Source organism: Falco peregrinus, chromosome 4, assembly GCF_023634155.1.
Source record: "Falco peregrinus isolate bFalPer1 chromosome 4, bFalPer1.pri, whole genome shotgun sequence".
In the NCBI taxonomy this organism is placed as follows: domain Eukaryota; kingdom Metazoa; phylum Chordata; class Aves; order Falconiformes; family Falconidae; genus Falco; species Falco peregrinus.
This window is the reverse complement of record NC_073724.1, coordinates 47,456,497-47,474,936: the sequence shown is the minus strand read 5'-3', so window position 1 is coordinate 47,474,936 and position 18,440 is coordinate 47,456,497. Positions and strand designations below refer to the sequence as shown.

At 36.5% G+C, this 18,440-nt stretch overlaps 1 protein-coding gene across 16 annotated transcripts in view; it reads right to left on the bottom strand.

The window, feature by feature from the left end:
- Positions 1 to 200: 200 nt before the first annotated feature.
- Positions 201 to 18,440, bottom strand: part of SYNJ1 (synaptojanin 1) — a 69,299-nt gene continuing 51,059 nt past the window's right edge. For 3 of the 16 annotated variants that reach the window (XM_055801402.1, XM_055801404.1, XM_055801403.1), the window contains 7 exons: positions 14,322 to 14,369; positions 12,611 to 12,649; positions 12,446 to 12,516; positions 8,756 to 8,864; positions 8,191 to 8,319; positions 7,265 to 7,485; positions 201 to 2,839 (listed from right to left, as the gene is read on the bottom strand). In XM_055801402.1, the coding sequence (XP_055657377.1) occupies positions 1,985 to 2,839; positions 7,265 to 7,485; positions 8,191 to 8,319; positions 8,756 to 8,864; positions 12,446 to 12,516; positions 12,611 to 12,649; positions 14,322 to 14,369 (1,472 nt within the window). In that variant the 3' untranslated portion in view covers positions 201 to 1,984. Of the gene's footprint in view, positions 2,840 to 4,945; positions 4,970 to 7,264; positions 7,486 to 8,190; positions 8,320 to 8,755; positions 8,865 to 12,445; positions 12,517 to 12,610; positions 12,650 to 14,321; positions 14,370 to 18,440 lie in introns of all 16 variants that reach the window. The other 13 variants (XM_055801412.1, XM_055801417.1, XM_055801408.1 and 10 more) reach the window with 8 other exon arrangements.

Below are 18,440 nucleotides of genomic sequence, written 5' to 3'. Positions count from 1 at the left end.
GCCATCTTTGCAGTACTCGGCTGTCCATCTCCGTAATCCTGTAAGGTGCAGGAGTGCTGCCTACCAGGTACACTTTAGACAGTAGGTTTTAGTCACTGTAATTAAATATTCAACAAAGAACATATTTATCATGTAACTCCCACTAGCAAAAAGTGTGTCCCCTCCCCAATTGTTTTGCTAATGTAAGAATATACCAAAACACCGATCACACAGATGTTTATAGCAACAGTTTAAACCAAGGTCAATCACACACCAGAGGACAAAGCGCATAGTACCACTGCTGCGTAACATGTACAAGTACTGCTGAATGACGGGAACGGAAAAAAGCACAATAGAAAACTCACTATCATCACTCCTCTATCCAACTGCAGCTCATGGCTATGCATATACTGCTTTAAAGGAAGAGTGAATTATTTCATAAATAATGTTTTGATAGCATTTGAGAATTAAAAAAAAAAACAACCTAGTACTGTCATCGTGTATTTTGCTACTATAAATATAATGCTAGTAGTATGTTGTGTTTCAGTCCCTGGTTCTGCAGAACCAGTACGGTTTGTTTGCAAGTAAGCCAGTGCGTGTAGGCGTGGATTTGCAGTCCCCCAAGAGACGACAATGTGACACCTTCAGCTCCGGATAAAAGCACGAAGCTGCGGATACCAGTTATGGCCTAAGACACTGTGAGGAGAACTGCAGGGTTTTGTAGCATATGTAAGTGAAGCTAAGGAAATCAGTTATTTTAAATTGCCTCAAGATAACAGCATACCATATTTTAGGTAATTTCACATGAGCTTTAGAAAATCATAAAAGCACAGAGTTGCGTTTTTATAGCATAATATGGAGAACTGCGACTTAGCCTTCACTAGCCTCAAAGCAGCACCAGCACCTCTGGGCAAGGACACTTACTTCGCTTTAACTGCAGAAGTGACAGAATGATATTATTCAGCTCAGAGACTTACTGCTCTCCTGTTGCAAAGTACAATTTTAAAAAATACAGCAGTAAGTCTGGTAGATGGGGATGGTAGCAAACAGACAGCCCCATCACATAAGATGACCTTCTCCTTCTCTGATGTTGCAACACAGCTGCTGGTTCTTTCGCTCAGATCTTTCTGGAGGACGAGAAAGCTCTTCTAAGAGGGCAAAAGAGGAGGGACAAGCCAACTCCACCATGTTGTCTGCAACTGGAAAAGACTGGCTTGTATCTCAAAACCCAAGGGGAATTTTTTTCCAGAGGTTGAGGAGAAATTTGTTGTATCAGTTGTTTACAATTTGTTGAAGAAGGTATCTTTAAAATAGTGATGAATAAATGGATGATATGGAACAATTACTCTGAAGTAATGATAGTGAGTATATGTCACAATAAGATTTAATAGCTGAAATGTACTGACACAGAAGATTAAAGTGAAATATTGAATATATTAATATGCAAAGTTTTGTTTCTATTTTGAAATTAGACCATTTTTGTTGTGCCTCAAGTTCAAATATACGCCTTACAAATATCCATAGCCTCTTATAAATTAAACAACTTCTAAACAATACTTGTCAACATTCAAATCTCAAACTTTGGCAGCTCTTTGGTAAATACTTATAAATATCAATTAACAAAACAGTAAAAAGGGAGTGGGGAGGCTACCAGCAGGGAGCCTCTTTTTTTGAAATTCCACAAAGGGGAATCGAAATGAGAGAGCTCCCTAAGCAAAAACTATATCCAAGATTGGTATATTTTAATGAGATTAGTAGTTCATCCTTCTTTTCTCTGTCTATGCAAATACTATTACATCGGGATTTTATTAAATTTCAGACAATTTTTTGTGCTCTACCATATATACATATCCAAAATTTACACACAAACAATAGTGGCTGTTTATGAATAGTTAAGTTTCAGTGCATTTGACAATTAATTATTGCACACAGAATAATCTCAAATGCCCAATTATTCTACTGGATAAATGTATCAACAAATATAACCTCTTATATTTTTTAACACCTATCTTTCTGTAAAATCTTGTGTTGGTGACACCTTAGGTGCCGAAGAAGTGAAAGGATCTGCGGGGGATCTGTTGCTGGTTAGTCGTGACGGTATAGGAGGTGCAGGTAGTCTTCTTGCTGGCATTGTATAGAAGCAATCGGTAGAACTTTTACTCCAGTCATCATCAAAGTTGAAGTCTGAACCAAGAAAAGTATTTTGTTCAGTGCCCAGCAACTCTGGAGATCCAGCTGACTTCCTGGAACTGATTCGCTTAAGATCTGGAACACTGTTAGATGGCTTTAGCTTTATGTTGAAATTTTCCTCCTCATCATCAAACGTTACCCATCCTTTTGGCTGTACATTTTTTACCATGAGAGATTTACTTCGCAAGCAAAAAGTGTTTTCAGATGCAATGACAGAAAATGCAGGCTTGCTTGTATTACAGCTGGGGGGATTTAGAGAAGGGAAAGGATTGCAAGCAGCACGTCCTTCTAGTAAACGTGAAGTTATTTCAGACTCTCGTGTTTCTGTTCTAAATGGGTTTCCAGCAGTAGGAGTTCTTTCAGTGAACGGATTTGTGCAGTTCAGTCCAGTAGTAAATGGATTTGGAGAGCTACGCTTATGTTCCTGGGATATGTTAAAGGTTGGAATAGGAGGTGTTGCTGGCATGCAATTTACAGGATTCAAAATATCAGCATCTCTTTGTGTTGTGGAAGGCAACTGCATCAACTCCTTTTGGTTCAAAGTGGGAACAGGTGATGTTTGAACAGACGTCTGCATCTTTGACACAAGCAGCTTAAACGACAAATCTTCAAAAGGGTCACTATTTAACTGTGTTTCAAGTTTAGAGCTGTACGTTCCATTTGTTTTTATCTGGAAAGAAAACAAGGTGCTTAGTAATCACATGGCTGGCTGTTTTAAATTATCACTAACTCCCCATTTCTCACTCTTCTATGAAAAGAAAAGAAGCTCTTGGGGGCTTAAACGGAAACTTCCATACAATTTGGTTGTAACTTGCACAATGCACTTGTAGTGGAATTATTGCTTCTTTTCTGAAAAACAGTAACTCTTAACCCCTTCTCTGAAGAAGGGCCTACTAGTCGTTAAACACCATTTCCCCCCCTTGTCGGTCGATGCAGCTTGAATTCCCTTCATGCAGGTCAGAATCCTAGCCAAAAGCACTAGTGGACATTGTGTAAGACCACCTTTAAGAAACTTGGGAAGTGACATTGTATTCTAAACAAGTGATAACCCAGCACAAATATGAAATAAAAAGCTCTAGGTTTGACTGTTTGAGAGTTTATAACACTGATGTTACAAGCAATCTTTAAGCATCACAATGGAAGGAAAAATTAGTGTTATTAGTATATGCACTTCAGATATTTCCATGTAGACATATGCATCTGTAGGCATCTCCAGTGCTTCTTGACAGGTGAAGGTATGATCACCAGTTTGTAATATTTTAAAATGGCAAGTTATCATTGTTTAGAATAATACCAAATGGAGAAGACAGATTTTTTTCCACAGAACTTCTCATCTTTTAAAAACAAAATATTCCGTCTCTTATAAATTTCTTCAAACAGCAATGCAACTTTTATACCTTGTAACAGCTGTCCAAAAAGGTTAAATATCTACCTTTGTTCAAGTCATCACACTGACAGAACAGAGTTTGGAGCTTCTGCTTATTAAATGAATGCAAAGAATTAAGCTTAACTTAAGACAGCTTCTGTGAATTAAATTTCACAAACAAGGTGATGTGTTAAAAGGAAAAATTTAATATACCCAAATAGTTTGGATCTTGAGCATAAAAATTCTGTTAACTAATGTTTTGTTGAACTAGGATGCTAACTAAAACTATCAACTACAATGTGACATTATTACAGCTTAACCTCAGTCTTTAAACATCTTGGTTTTACCGCACTGATTGTGAATATTTTGAAGCCTAAGCATCTATGCAGAATTAGTCTACAGGCTTCAGAGACTCTCAGGAATAGAATAGTAAGAATATCGTACATTTTCCCCAGTGAATCCAGCATAGCAATTTCTTTTTAAAAATTACAGTTGTAGCTTGAATTGGTTGGTAGGAGAAACAAAGTATGCTGGCAACAATGTATTTGCTCTTCTGGTGGTTTTTTCAACCAACAGTATCAGTTACATGCATCCCTGGTACTGCTACCTCAGAGTGTTTCTAAAATAGATGAGGCCTAATGCTACCAAACTATAAATAGAGTAGTTCAATATTGGTATTTTTATATGTATATAGTAAGTGTTTTGGAAAACAATATTAAAACAAAGGCACCAAGTGACTGAGTGGGGAAATGTGAATAACTGAACTGTAGAAAGAATATAAATCATATGCAGCTTGGCACCAGCTGGTTAAGTCCTGTGTTCGTTAACCAAGTAATCAAAAACTACAAGATCCCAAAGATATTATGAATCCCAATTGCTCTTTATCATAAGTTAAAAATTTCTCAGAATAATTCTGGAACCAAATGCTTTTAAAATTGTAACAAACAGTAGCATGTTTTGCTTTGAGTAATATTAAGTTCTCCGTTCTTTGAGAAATGTGAAATACGAGTTTTACTTTTTTTACTTTGAAAAAATTTTGGCAGTGCAATTGCATCAGGATTTATTTGTATTAAAGAGAAACATTAACTCCAACACCTACTAATTTTTTTCCAAATAGACTGAGACCAGGAGATTCAGCAGTGACTAAGCAACATACGTGAGGTTCCAATTGTTTCATAAAAGATGATGAAGCAAAATATTTGCTATGGTGCTAATAAATACAGTTAACAGTATCAATTCCAATTGCATTATCAAAGGAAAAAGCAAACTATGGTATGACAGTCAATTCATTAACGTGGACAGGTGATTTTTAATGTGGATGAAACTGCAGATGTATGAAAACAAGATTCATACATCTTTTCTGCTTAAATAGATGGAGACCACATACAAGATTGGTAAATAGTCAGATACCTGTTACCCTGATGGTTGCTCCTGCTTGTGAAAGAACAGACATCAAAGGAAAGAAAATTAGGAAGAAAATCCAAGTAACAAAGCAACCTCATGTTAAAAATACTTTTAAGTTTTCATAAAACTGTTTTTTGAGATATGAATACAAACAAAAATATTTATTACATGCTATACTAAACTGTAAATTTCTGTTGTATTCTGAGACTTGCAAATGTAAAAAAACCCAGCTCAAGCCAATTCTGTTATTTTCACGCAGACATTCATTGTGCAGCTGATTGTGCTATTTTTTGAGGACCAGTTATAGACAGTCTAATTCTAACCATCCATTACCATGAAAAGCACTATAGCCCTCATTCTGGGAACTGTGTTGGTATAATCACTCATCTATAGTAACAGCTTTTCAAGCTGAAAAAAAACGTAAGACTTCTCATTCAATCAAAAACCAAACTCTCCCTAATTTATAATAAGTAAAATCTATTTACAATAACTAATTTTCTTCCTTAATGTATTGCTTGGTAATCTATAGAGTCCTGAATATTCACACTGTATAAAAGCAATTATTTATAAAAGGAGATATTTAGGCTCTTAAATACACAATCAAGCTTTGAATCAAAGGATGGGCTTGGAATCCACTACCTCTCAAAAGACTTTGGATTTATTTAAAGATCTTTCATTAGAAAACTTCATATTTACAAATGATAATCAGGAAAGGAAATAAACATAATTTAAGTTTAAAAAAAAGAAAGAAAAAGAAAAGGGAAATAAAAAAATCTAAGCTGGAGACAACAAATGAAGCTCAAAGTGGGCCTTCCTTGTGATTGCGCAGCCTGCATTTATCAAAGAGAAAATTAGTCTAGAATAGTCTTACACTATAACTTAAACTCAGATAGTTGGATATTGTTAACAATATAGCCACAGCATTACACAGCTCAAAAACCTGTTTACAGTGTTCTTAAGCATATTTTTTATTGCTGTGTATACACACAGGTAAACATAACTTTCATAACAATTTTGAAAGAACTGCTTGCACCTCTTTCAAAGAATGATTAGTGGTAAAACTACATTTAGAAGGTGTGAGGCTCTCAAAAGTGACACAATGCAATCTGTTTCTGTTCACAAAATTGGTACCTTCTCAAGTACCTTATGCCTCCATGTATATTCTCTGCTGGCAACACTTCATACTTCACAACAAACTACAAAAAGTCCTGATATTCTATCTGCAAATATCCTCCATTTTTTGGCCTAAGCTTCCAAAATGAAAAAAAGCTAACAGGCAGAGAGAGAAGTTCAGCAGAACGAAAGGAAGAACGTTTAAAGATTTTTTCAATTCAAACTCAAAATCAACTCCCTGAGGACTGCATTTGGCCCCTTCATTGTGGTACAAACTAGGTATTAACTAACTCCTTTAGTGAAAGTGGGCTTCAGATGTGGAGATAAAGTAAAATCTAAAATACTGATGAGAGTTTAGGTAGTCATAAATAGCCACAGCTAGGTTTATGTTTAAAAAAAAAAACAAACACCAAAAAACAAAAGCACAAATTTACTCTTGGTAAGAAGTAGGCACAAATCCATTGCTTCAATAAATTTATGCTTTTATTCACATAGTGTGTTATCTGGCCTAGCATCTGAGACTGTAAAAACTAAAAGCACTGGCCTTTAATGAAGAAGTTTAGCCTTATGTATATATAAACAACACTGAAAATCTATTTCTGCATTTTTAAGCAGCAGTAAGAAACTATGGCTTATCCTAGAAAAGGTGGGGTTTTTTTAAATAACACTAAATCGTCCCACAGATAAGTTTTATATGTTTCTGTATTTTAATTGACATTGCGGAATGGGAAGAAATGTATTTCTATTGAGTATCTTATCAGTATCATCTTCCTGCAATGAATAATCATCAACATAAAGCAGCACATCATGCAATCTATAAAGATTTATAATCAAAACCTGCGTTAGCTAGTTAACATACAGTTGTCATGCATGTGTCATTATAAAATTAAATTTCTTAGACTGAGTATTTTTCCATTCAAAGTCGTCAAACAGCAGCATAATTTTAAGAACAAGCTGTCCATAAGTTGTAAGTCTGTCATAAGAAATCTTAAGTTAAACATTTAGTATTTAAGATGTTATTTACTCATGGACAATACATAAGCAATTAAGTATTATACTACTAGAGCCTGATAATCTTTGAATCCAATCTTTTGACCTTTATTTTTGTTTCTTTGCTTGCTCTAGGAGTTTCTCACAAATCTACAGCATTCAGTTCAAGCTGTGTTAATTTACATAATGAAAACACATGTATACAAGGGTTTTTTTGCTTACCTGCTGCTGTGAAGGAGCAGAATCAGAAGGCAAACTGTGAGATGATCGGCTGCGAGGAGGTGGTTGTGGGGGTTCCAGACTTGGTGGGGCACTTGTCTGAGATGGATGCAATGCCACAGGTATCAGAGGCTCCTGCATCCTTAGCACAGGTGGTGGCTGAGTGGTAGGCTGAGCAGGTCCAGCAGCCTGAGGTTTTAGTGGTTCAGGAAGCAATGGTGAGCCTGCAAGTATATTTGGGGTGTTTTTCATTGCAAAGAACCGAACAGAAATCTTAAGAATAGCATGAAGGAGAACATGTGGCTATGGAAGCAGCAGACAGAACTGCAGAACGGGCTGTAAGAACAGCAAGTGATCATGGCAACTAGATTAGAAATCATCAAAAGCTCAGCATATCTGCATTAAAAATTATTACTATAGATACAAAATAGAGAATCAGAACTCATGTCATTCTTAAATGTACTTGTCCTGGTTTCAGCTGCGATGGAGTTAATTATCTTCTCAGGAGCTAGTGCGGTGCTGTGTTTTGGCTTTGGTGTAAGACTTTGGCTTTGGTGTGAGATGTAAGTTTCTCAGGCCATGTTAGCGAAAAGGCTGGAGGGGCACAAGCAATCAGGAGAGGACACAGCCAGGGCAGCTGACCCGAACTAGCCAGAGGTATTCCATGCCGTGGGATGCCATGCCTGGTATATCTACCTGCGGAGTGGCCGGGGTGGGCAGGTCATTGCTGGGGGACTGGCTGGGCATCGGTTGGTGGGCGGTGAGCATTGTGCACCGCATGTTCCTTTCTTCCTTTCCCTCTGGATTTTATTCTTTCCCTCCCCCCTTTTCATTACAACTGTTACTGTCATCGTTGTTATTATTGGTTTTTCATTTTTATTCTATTTCAGTTATTAAATTGTTCTTCTCAACCCTCGAGTTTTACATACCTTTCCACTTCTCCTCCCCCTCCCTCTGGGTGAGAGGGGAGTGAGCGAGCTGATGCGTGGTGCCAGGTTGCCGGCCAGGGTTAAACCACAACAGTTCTTCAGTTGTATTTAAAAGTATTTTGGAAGTCACTGTTATAAATGCATACTTTGATATTAATACAACTTTAAAAACCCTTTAAGTTTAGGAAGTGGCTTTGAGAGTCAAACATAAACACTATTCCAGGTATTATGATTACAGAGCAACCAGTGCAGAGAATGGTCCAGTGATCAACACACATGACAGGACACACCAATATGCTCACACCAAACCACAGCAATCTGATCGAAGTTTCTCTTGAAAAGATGAAATCTATGGGTCCAGAACTCACCTGACTGCTGCCTATTATCTGATAAGGGTTTACAATACTTGTGGATGATTAGCAGAAACTGCCAAATGTTACTATGTTCAAGAATCTTAATTTCTATAGAGAAAAACAAAGACATCTGCTGAAAACAGATGTTGAAAAGCATTCAAACCAGAGCTTGTACTTTTTAACTTTATATTTAACTTCTAAAGTAAACTTACCCCTTGGTGGTTCAGCTGGTTTGGTCTGAGGTTCAGGAGCTGGTCTTCCCCCAGAGGGACGGACATGGCTTTGTGGTGCACTAATAACTCCAGCTCGAGGTGGAACAGTCTGCCATAATAATTGGTAAAAAGAAAGTATTTTAGTTCTACTTTGGATCTGTAGCCATCTACTGCTGAACGATTCAGGATAATTAGGACTCTGTGAAAAATAAATTATTTGATAAGAGTTGCTGAATAAACTTCTTACACTCAAACAAAAGCAAATAATATATTCTCAAAACATTATGAGCATTCAATTCAAAGCAAAGGATATTTACAAGTCTTCAACTTTATATAAATATTTACCTGTGCAGCAATGCTAGAAACCCTTATTAGTTTGCTAGTATTAATAAGTTAATTCTACCTAAGTCTGTAAATTGTTGTAAGCAACAAAACCAACAGTAACTAATCTATTTGGAGATCTTGTAAGGTCACATTGACAACCCACCGTCAATGCAGATTGTAGACGCCATCTACTTTTTAGGCTATAATTACAGCCTGCCATTTGCAAATAGTAGTTACAGTCAATTTTATATAGTGGAAGTCCAAGATATGCATAAAAAAAATGGTTAGTTCTTTTTTCTGAAACTTATGTTTGCTAACTGTAAGGCAGTTACTCCTGTTCCTCAGCAAACAGTATTAATGAAACATACATTTGGCCTCATTTGAAGGCTGGAGTCTTCCCAAACTTGTTGGAATAGAAGTTAATATGCTGGGAACAGAAATGCTCTCATAAAACAAAATCTAAAAGTCTACATCATTATTTACAGAGAAATATGAAAATTATTCCAGATTATAACTGAAGCCAAGTGTATTACAAGCACCACACTTGAAAGGTGAATGTAAAACATTAGAATAAAAATGCTAGATTTCAGAGGGGTGGGGGGGGGGTGGGAAGATCATGAGGCAAGACAGTTTGTAAGATTTGTTTCCTCTAAAATTTTGTGTACTTGGTATATTCTGACAAAATCTTAGTAACAGTACATGTTCTAGAAATGGTTTTCGCAGCAAACCCTGTTACACAACTCTCTAAACAAACATGATTTAAAAACAAGCAAAGAAAATTCACTACTACAAAACAAGTATCATCCTTGATCTTACATTTACTAAATGTATGCACTGTACTTCCAAGCCTTTGTATAACATCTGATTCATTATGCTTGGCTGAGTCCATTTAACAACTTTCTAAATGCTTTAAACTACCTAACCTCTGAAATATTTGTCTTCCTTTTAGTTGCCAAGATGCATGTTATCATTTTTTTGAATACTCTGAAAGTAGGCAGAAGGATGATTGGATTAAATGCCAAAGCACATTTTAAAAAACATACATCAAAAAGGAACAGAAAAGAAACAGAAAGGCAGTCTGAAATATCCCTCAGGACCACAGGGTGGGAAGCTGCTGTCCCCGGTCCTGGAGTCCTTGCCATGAAATGCTGCCCAAAAAATACCTGGGGGAAAGGAAGGAAGCCACGTCAACTAGGAATCCAAACAAGGACTGAGATAAGGCTTGAAAAGTCAGGCAGATCTTAAGGTGTTTGTTCATACCTTCTAGTACATTTGTTTGGTTGGTTTGTTGTGGGGGGGTTTGTTTGTTTGTTTGGTTTGGTTTGCTTGGGTTTTTTAAAAAAAAAAATCTCAATGTTTGCAAAAGAAGAGATGCAGTCAGCTTTGTCTATTAAATTATGTTGGTGACTGCAGCACCGTGGCTCTTCCTAGAACCTGGCAAGAAGCTCTAATTGCAATCCAGCCTGGGTGTTGAGAAGCATAGCACAAGAGAACAGTACTACATTTTTTTTCTGCCTTGACAATAGGAACAAAAATTCTTGCACTTATGTTAATTCCAAGATATTGGTAGAGTCTCTTCTGTACACCAGATTTTTTTTTTTTTGTTGTTGAATTATTTGGATTTAGAAACTGCAAATCCTGTGCTGGCCCTAGATTAAAAAAAAAAAAAAAAAAAAAAAAAGAGGCACATGGTGATAAATTAGTGCGTTATCTCCTGTGTATACCAGGTTTTCTTTACCCAAATTTTAGAAGAGGGCATTTTACATTTCTGGGAAAACAACAAAAAGTGCAAAGATCAAGAACTGTTCACTGTGAGAATCAACCTCTTTGAGAAAAATGAATTAGCAAAAAGCGATTTCACTGGTGGCTTTCAACAGTCATTTTCAGTGGTTTCAATGCTGTACAAGAGTACAATAGAAATGGCAATACCAGTAAGCTACAGCTCCTTTAAGTTCTACAAGAACACTGATATCTCTGCACAGCTGGCAGCGTTCTTCTGTTCCCTGCACATTTAAAAGGTAGAAAAGGACTCTACAACCTTTTCTAAAACAAATTTACATGGATTTAACTTAAACTCTTGTGATTAGTTGCATCTTTATTTTAATGACTTCTTCACTCTCTCTCTCATCCCTGACAACTGGTCTATCACTTTACCTGAAGGAAAGATAAAGAATTAAAGAAAGGGTGTTGTATTTGTAGATAGGTGAAAAGCCTCATCAGTGTCCATCCCACTGACATTTATAGAAACAGAATGCTTTTTTAGCCTTACTAAAGACTCATATGTGTGCTCTCTCTCCTGTCAGTGTCATTGTGAACATTATCCCAATGAGAAGAACAAAATGCCTTAGGGAAGGAAAACAAAAGTTCTCTAATGACCAAGAAACTGGTAGGAAAGAGCCAACTTTTGCTGCTTTTTAGTCTATAAAACATCTAGGTATAAAGACGTATGATCTAAGTCAAAGAGCCTGGAACCACCACAACAGAGGAAACAAAGTAAGCACAAACACTGTGGCTGATGTAGATATAGAAAAAAAAGTCCTTCAAGCTGCTGCAAAAATTCTATCTGCAATACCGTGCAGTTCTAAAGAATTATCAACAAACAATACCATTTCTTAGTAATTCTTTAAGAAGACCTGTAGCTATTAAAACACTTTCTCCTTCCCTAACACAAGGTTCCTACTTGCTGCTGTGAAGAGAACTAAGGCAGATGTCTTCCACTGCTTGATTTCTTGCTTGTAGTGAAGCATTCAAGCGCCCATAATTCCTTCATTCACTTACTTCAGTTCCACAAATAAAAGAATGAAATGCAGTACTAATGTTTGTTGAATGTTTTGTCAAAAGTCGAATGTTTCATTTTTACCTGAAGACCTTCATCAAAATTAATTTTTACAAGGCACAAAATTTCATTATACATTAAGCAATCAGCAATATAATACATCAACTGCCTATAGAATACATTAGCCGCCTGCAAGCAATTAACTGCCATCAGGATATACATCTCAGCATCAGCACAGATGATACAATTTATCATACCAGATCAGCAACGTAGTCAACAGGAACACACAATACAAAGAATAACTTTGCACTTTGCAGTTATTTGAAAGTGGATGTAAAATGCAGTATTATTTGGGAGCCTATGACATGACTGCATAGAGTGCAAAACAATAAAGTCATGTCCAGTACATATATTCTAGAGTATTTTTAGTCAAAAGAAAAGAACTGCTGAGGGAATTAACTCATATAAGCTGTAAAATGACTAGTCAATTTCACAGTTCTCTTACATCTGTTATGACTTACAAAACCCCACTGCCAGCATCATAAACTGTAGAAACCTAGGGGGGAATTATTTTAAGACAGAATACCTACCGGTCTGGTTGCACCATATCCAGCAGTTCCTGCACTTGAAATTCCAGTTGAAGGTGGAGGCTGATTACGAACTGGAACAGATATCAGAGATTGCTGACTTAGAACATATTTCAAAATCAACTTCTTTCTGTATTATAATTAGTACAAAGCATGTATTTCTATTACCTAAGTTATCTTTTCTTTGTGTTCCAGGACTTTTTTGTGCTTTGAAGCATGGAAAAAAATTAGATTATCTTTGTTAGATAAGCTAAAAACAGGTATCATATGGCAACAGTACATTATCACTAATGGAAATGGGAGCAAAAAGACATTAGTGATTTTTTTTTTTAAAGCTGTTACATACTAAAGTCTATCCATCAACTAAGCTGTTACTCTAGCACACTCTTAACCCCCAGCACACGTGAAGTAATTTGACCCTTTTAATTACAAATTAAGTCAAATCACCTCCTATTTGTTGCAAGCAAAAGACACCCACTTGTACAGGTACCCTGTGTTCTCAATGTGCTAGAAGTAGTTGTTTTCTTTTGTAGTATATTCTGCCAATATTCTAGCAGCAGTCTTTAAAACAAAAAGAACTTATGTAACATGCTGATTCAAAAAATCATGCGATCAGAAGAGCATCTGTAGTTACACATGGTTCAGCAATCTACAGGGTCTACACCAAACTTCCTGAACCTACTCTCTTTGTTTACGGGATAAATATATTACAGCACCAACCTCACCATTTACATGCTGATGCTAATGACAACCTTGTATGCAACATTCAAGTTGTGAAGTGCAAGATATGAAAAAATTACCTTTACCTCAGACAAGTGCACAATTTCTAACAGGCAAAGAGGTTTAGGATTCTGGCTTGTGTTTCTGTTGCCTATTTCCCAGGAAGGTAAAATCACCATGTCAGTTACAGTAACTGGAAGGAATACTCTGTGGTACATAAGACAGTTTATCAAATCGGCTTCCAGTTGTCAGACAACCCTGCTTTCTTAGAATCAGTTAGAATGGGTTTCTGGGTACAGTTCTCAGTAATGCAACTTGTACCCTGAGCAACCTGGCACCAGTTTACCCTGTTCTGAGCAGGAGGTTGGGCTAGATAACCACCAGAGGTCCCTTCCAACCTGAACTATTCTATGCATATAGTGATTTTGCCAATTTAAAAAAATGAACCAGTGATATAGCCAAAATTAATTGCAGTATACAGGAGGACATCTTGATCGTGACTGTATTAGGACTTCTATAGCTGTACCTGTATTTGCTACAAAGGGACACATTCCTGAGGGTATAGGAAGAAACCCAAAAACTTGACTCTGCTGGCACTGCTAAAACGGGACCCATTCAGCACTATACAAACATACTCCAACTAGAGTAATGCAAGAGAAATGCTTTTCATAAATGTATGTCACACATATAGGCATCAGAACCAAAATATCTACACTGTGCTATCTGGAAAGAGACAAAATATTAATTTACAGGCTAAATTAGTTAAATGGAAGTTTCTCTCCCCAAAATATATGAACATATGTTGTTCTTCGTGAAAAATTAGGCTTCCTAGATTCCTTATTAGTTACAGGTATAGTATTTCTCTAGCAATCAGTCAGCTATAACTTATTTTGAGAGCCAGCCTTGAAAGCATTCTTCTTGATTAGTACATTCTAAATTTTCACTTCATTTTTCATAATGAAGACTGCCTTCTATAACAATTCACACCACTGAAAAACAGGAAGCAACTTGGCTGTCTGAAAACTATGTTACATAAAAGAAGAAAGATCCTACACAATAAAAACCTTCATGAAACCACCTTTAGTATCACAAGGGAAATAACATTGCTCAGGTATTAAATTAGAAATCCGTTTCTAGAATACAAAAATTGTTATGTTACCTTCTACTTCTCTCCTAGCTACCCCAGGACTGGGAGGAGCTCCAAGACCTTTTCAGAGAAAGAAGAGAAGCTGTACATTGCATAAGAAAAGCAGTAGATTGAGAAAGTAAAACCAGAAAGAACACTGCCACAAGACAGCTTTACATAATGTAAAAATGGCCTTGCTAGATTATAGTTACTTGTAGGAGATAACTGTTTGTAATGGCATGGGGAAACCAGACTGATACAAATTAGAGATCAGCAAGTACGATCATGTTTAGAAACATGCTATTATTTCAATTTTACATTACAGTTGAAAGAGAATTTAATTTCTTCAGTATTCACTCTCCACAAACTTTTGTCAATTCAGAATGGTATTAAATGTCAGTCTTGAAACTCTCCTAAAGCAGAGCACATACCTACACTCAAACACTTGAAAATAAACAGGTACATCATCAGTTACATCTTGCTACATTAAGCCCGCTTCCTGCAATTTAGGAGAATACTATGTAGTATGTTTCTGTCAAGACTACATTTGAATAAGCAATTTTATGGAAGAAATAAGTTTCCCACTTTATATAATGCATTGTATCCTACAGATTTGTATCATTAAGTTATCTCCAAGCAGCACTCTGTACTTGGGAAAGCTGTATCACCTGGTGCATAATAGATGTTACAGTTCAGATTGAGAGAAAGAAGATTTTCAATCATGCATAACCATGCTGAATCATTTTATTTCTGCAATATGATCAAGCATATACTGGGTCCATAAAATTGTATGGTAAAAACATGGCAGGACATAGATGACACTAGATGGTATGCAAGGAGAAATCCTTAAGGCATGCGCATAGGAAAAAGTAACAGTAATATCTGGCAACTCTGGAGTGGCTCAAGTATAGAGGAAGGAAAGGGAGCCAGTGTTCATGAAGCCTACCTTAAAAGCAACTTTTGCCTTAGCGATGACACAGCCTCATGCTTTCTCATCATGTGCCAATGTGTGGTATCTGCTCAGGAGTTCTCTATGATCTGGAAAGAGTGCTGTGAATTTTGTCAGATATGGGTGGAGGTGTCACTCAGAGTAGGAAGAGTGAAGACTGCAGATGAGGCTGGTATGTGATTATTTCCAGAGATGTCAGCTCTCTGGTTTTGCTGAACATCTGGTTCAAAGATGTTAAATACTAGCATATGTCATATATTCTGGGTGAATTCTGGGCTCTGCCAAGTAACATTAGATTTCCATTGCAAAAGTTCCTGACAGTGAACTTCTCCGTAAGAGAAGCAGCACTGAGGAGCGGTGAACAGAGAGCGTTTGTAAGGAGGACAGCACTGCCTGAGAACATTTTGTTGCTTTCAGGTACTAGCTCTGCCCTTATCCTATGTAACCCAGAGGAATCCTGGGGGGAGAAAAGAAAGTGGTAATCCATAGGCTATGAGAAGCCTACCTGCTAACTGGAAGAAAATAAAGGGAGATGGAGAGCAGCCCAGCAGAGTACAGGACACAACTCTGAACCCTCTGTGGTATACAGAGACATAAAGCTAAATTCAAATTAGAGTATTAACGGAAATGGACACAATAAAACCTCTCCAAGAGCAGGGAACCAGCATGTTCATTTCACAGATCTTCTGTAATTTCCTCTCCCAAAGCTCAACTCAGTCCATACTTTGAATAGGTATTTTCAGGATGCTCTTGTTAAGCAAATCTTGGTTTATGCAAGATGATTAATAAAGTAAACTCCTTTCCAGAGAAGGAAGGCAGAGAACCTCTTTGACCAATATATTCCTATAGTGGTGCACCACACGTAGAAAGTCTTCTACCCATAAGGATTTTAAAAGATTTTGCAAATGTAAAAATATTCATTATATGGAAGAGAAAGGGCATAAAGGTCAAATATCCCAATTTTCACTTAGTAATAATACTCTTCAACAGTGATAAAGCAAAATTTTGGTGCTGTGATAATGTAATCACAATTGGCATTATAGTAAGATTTTAATCTCACATTTTTTGGTATCATTTTAAACTGTTACTGTAGTCTGTATATAGCTTGGATTCTTTATTGCAGTTTTAAACAGTATTTTGCAAGTAAAGTTATCAAATATTTGTTTTAAATAGTATTTTCAGGAAAGGGGTTGGATTTACACAGAAACAACCCGTAATTTATGCCCTGACATCTTTTAGACAGAACTGCATGTTTTGCAAAGATTACATTTACACATTAGCTCAACGGAAAATAAAACAACCCCTACGTTTCACAACGTAAAATGTGCATATATGTGCATGCGCGCGTGTGTGTGTATATATATGAAATCTAGGCCATTTGTCTGCATTTGAACAATGCTTTTACTATCTTAGCATTAAGGCTTCTTGTCTCCTCCATTACTGAACATTCCATCTTCAGCAAGAAAAGAAGAAAGGTGCTCTTCCCCGTATTTAAAAAAACAAAACAACAAAAAAAGTTTTTTTCAAAATGACTGCCATATCCTAAGGCACCCAAACAATCTGAACTCTGCTCTGAAAAAAAAAACCAAACACCCAGCTACAGGGGAAAAAGATGTTGAATGGTTCTTGCAAGGCTAAGTTTAATGAGTGACTGTCAATATCAGTGTACATCAATAAGTACTTGCTGCTTGGGTGCATGTATTTTCATAGCTTAACGTACTTGCATTTTTTTAATGTCCACTTTATTACTGTATTTTCTAGGTTTATTTTTTTAATTTGGAGGATAATCACATGAAAATGTAATGCATTTTATCCAAATTATTGTATATACTGAAAATACTGTCCATTCTCTCAATCTTAACCCCATTTTAACAGTTTAAACCAATGATAAAAGACAGCTATAAGCTTTTCATGCATTAATCAGGAAAAGTCTGACTAATACTATTAAGGAGAAAAAAACCCAAAATTTTATTTTAAAAACTTCAAGTAATTGAAAATTATCAGCCTTCATAACTTTTCATGTTCTGTAAGAATTTACCCTGTAATTTATTTCAAAAAATCTTGGGTGACCAGAGTGCGACTATAAATATCTGAGACCTTATTAAAATCCTCAGTGGAACTCTTTTGTATTAGCAGGCAAAAACTCTACACTTTGCAAACCCCTGCAATGAGTACATAGCTTTGTTTCCTTGTATTCTAAGTTACTTCTGATGTAAAATATGACCAGACTCTCAAAAAAACCCCATTTAGATGCCTAAATCCCGTCCCATTTCAAAGCATATTGAGCCATTTGAATAAATGTTATGGGCATTGAAGGGAGTGAAGCACTCCAGGGCAAAAAGGTTAAAACACATGAGCAAAAAACCACTGCTAATGCACAATTTTAAAGATATGATCAATATCACTTTGTATGTGCTACAGAAGTCTAAAACCAAAGTTTGATAACACTTATACAGTACACAGGGATATCTTCTCAGTGCTTTAGAAGCCTCATTCAAGGTAGGAGAAACAGACACCATTTCCCCAAGCATAGTAACACACTGACATTTATACTGCTTCCAGTCCTGTGCTAGCTTGCTCACAGCTGAGCTCAGGTACCACTGAAAAACAAAGTATTATGTCTTATAAATGTGTGCCATGAGTGGAAAATGAAGAGGACAGAAAAAGCGGGATGAGCATTAGGTCAGGATAATAGATGAAAGAAAACAAAACACAATCTCTTTTAAAAGATTGCATAAAAAGCAAGCTTTATGCAAGTTACAATTCTTTATGGAAAGCTATGTTGGGAAAGAGGGTAAAAAAAGAAGGCTAGTCTTTGCACAATTGAGACAAAACTAGGCAAACAGGATTGTGTCAGTGCACACAAAACTATAGGACTGAAGTAGTACAATGTATTAAATCTCACGTATGTTGCACATTAAGTATAAATTGGCTATTTTCTAAGCCTTTGGCATTACCTCCTCCCTCTCTCCACCTGATGTCAGAATAAGTTAGGTGATACTTACACATTACGCAATATAGTTTACTTATTTTCTGAGATTGCTCAAAGCTTTTGAATTATTTTCTCAAAAATCTCTCTTTCCTACCAACTGAGTGGCAGTGTCTGAAAAGCCATTAAGAAAGTATTTCAAAGCCACTAAGTATTCTCACTCTATCCCATGTATTAATGAGTTGATTTAAGTCCAGGCAGGACAGCTCATCTA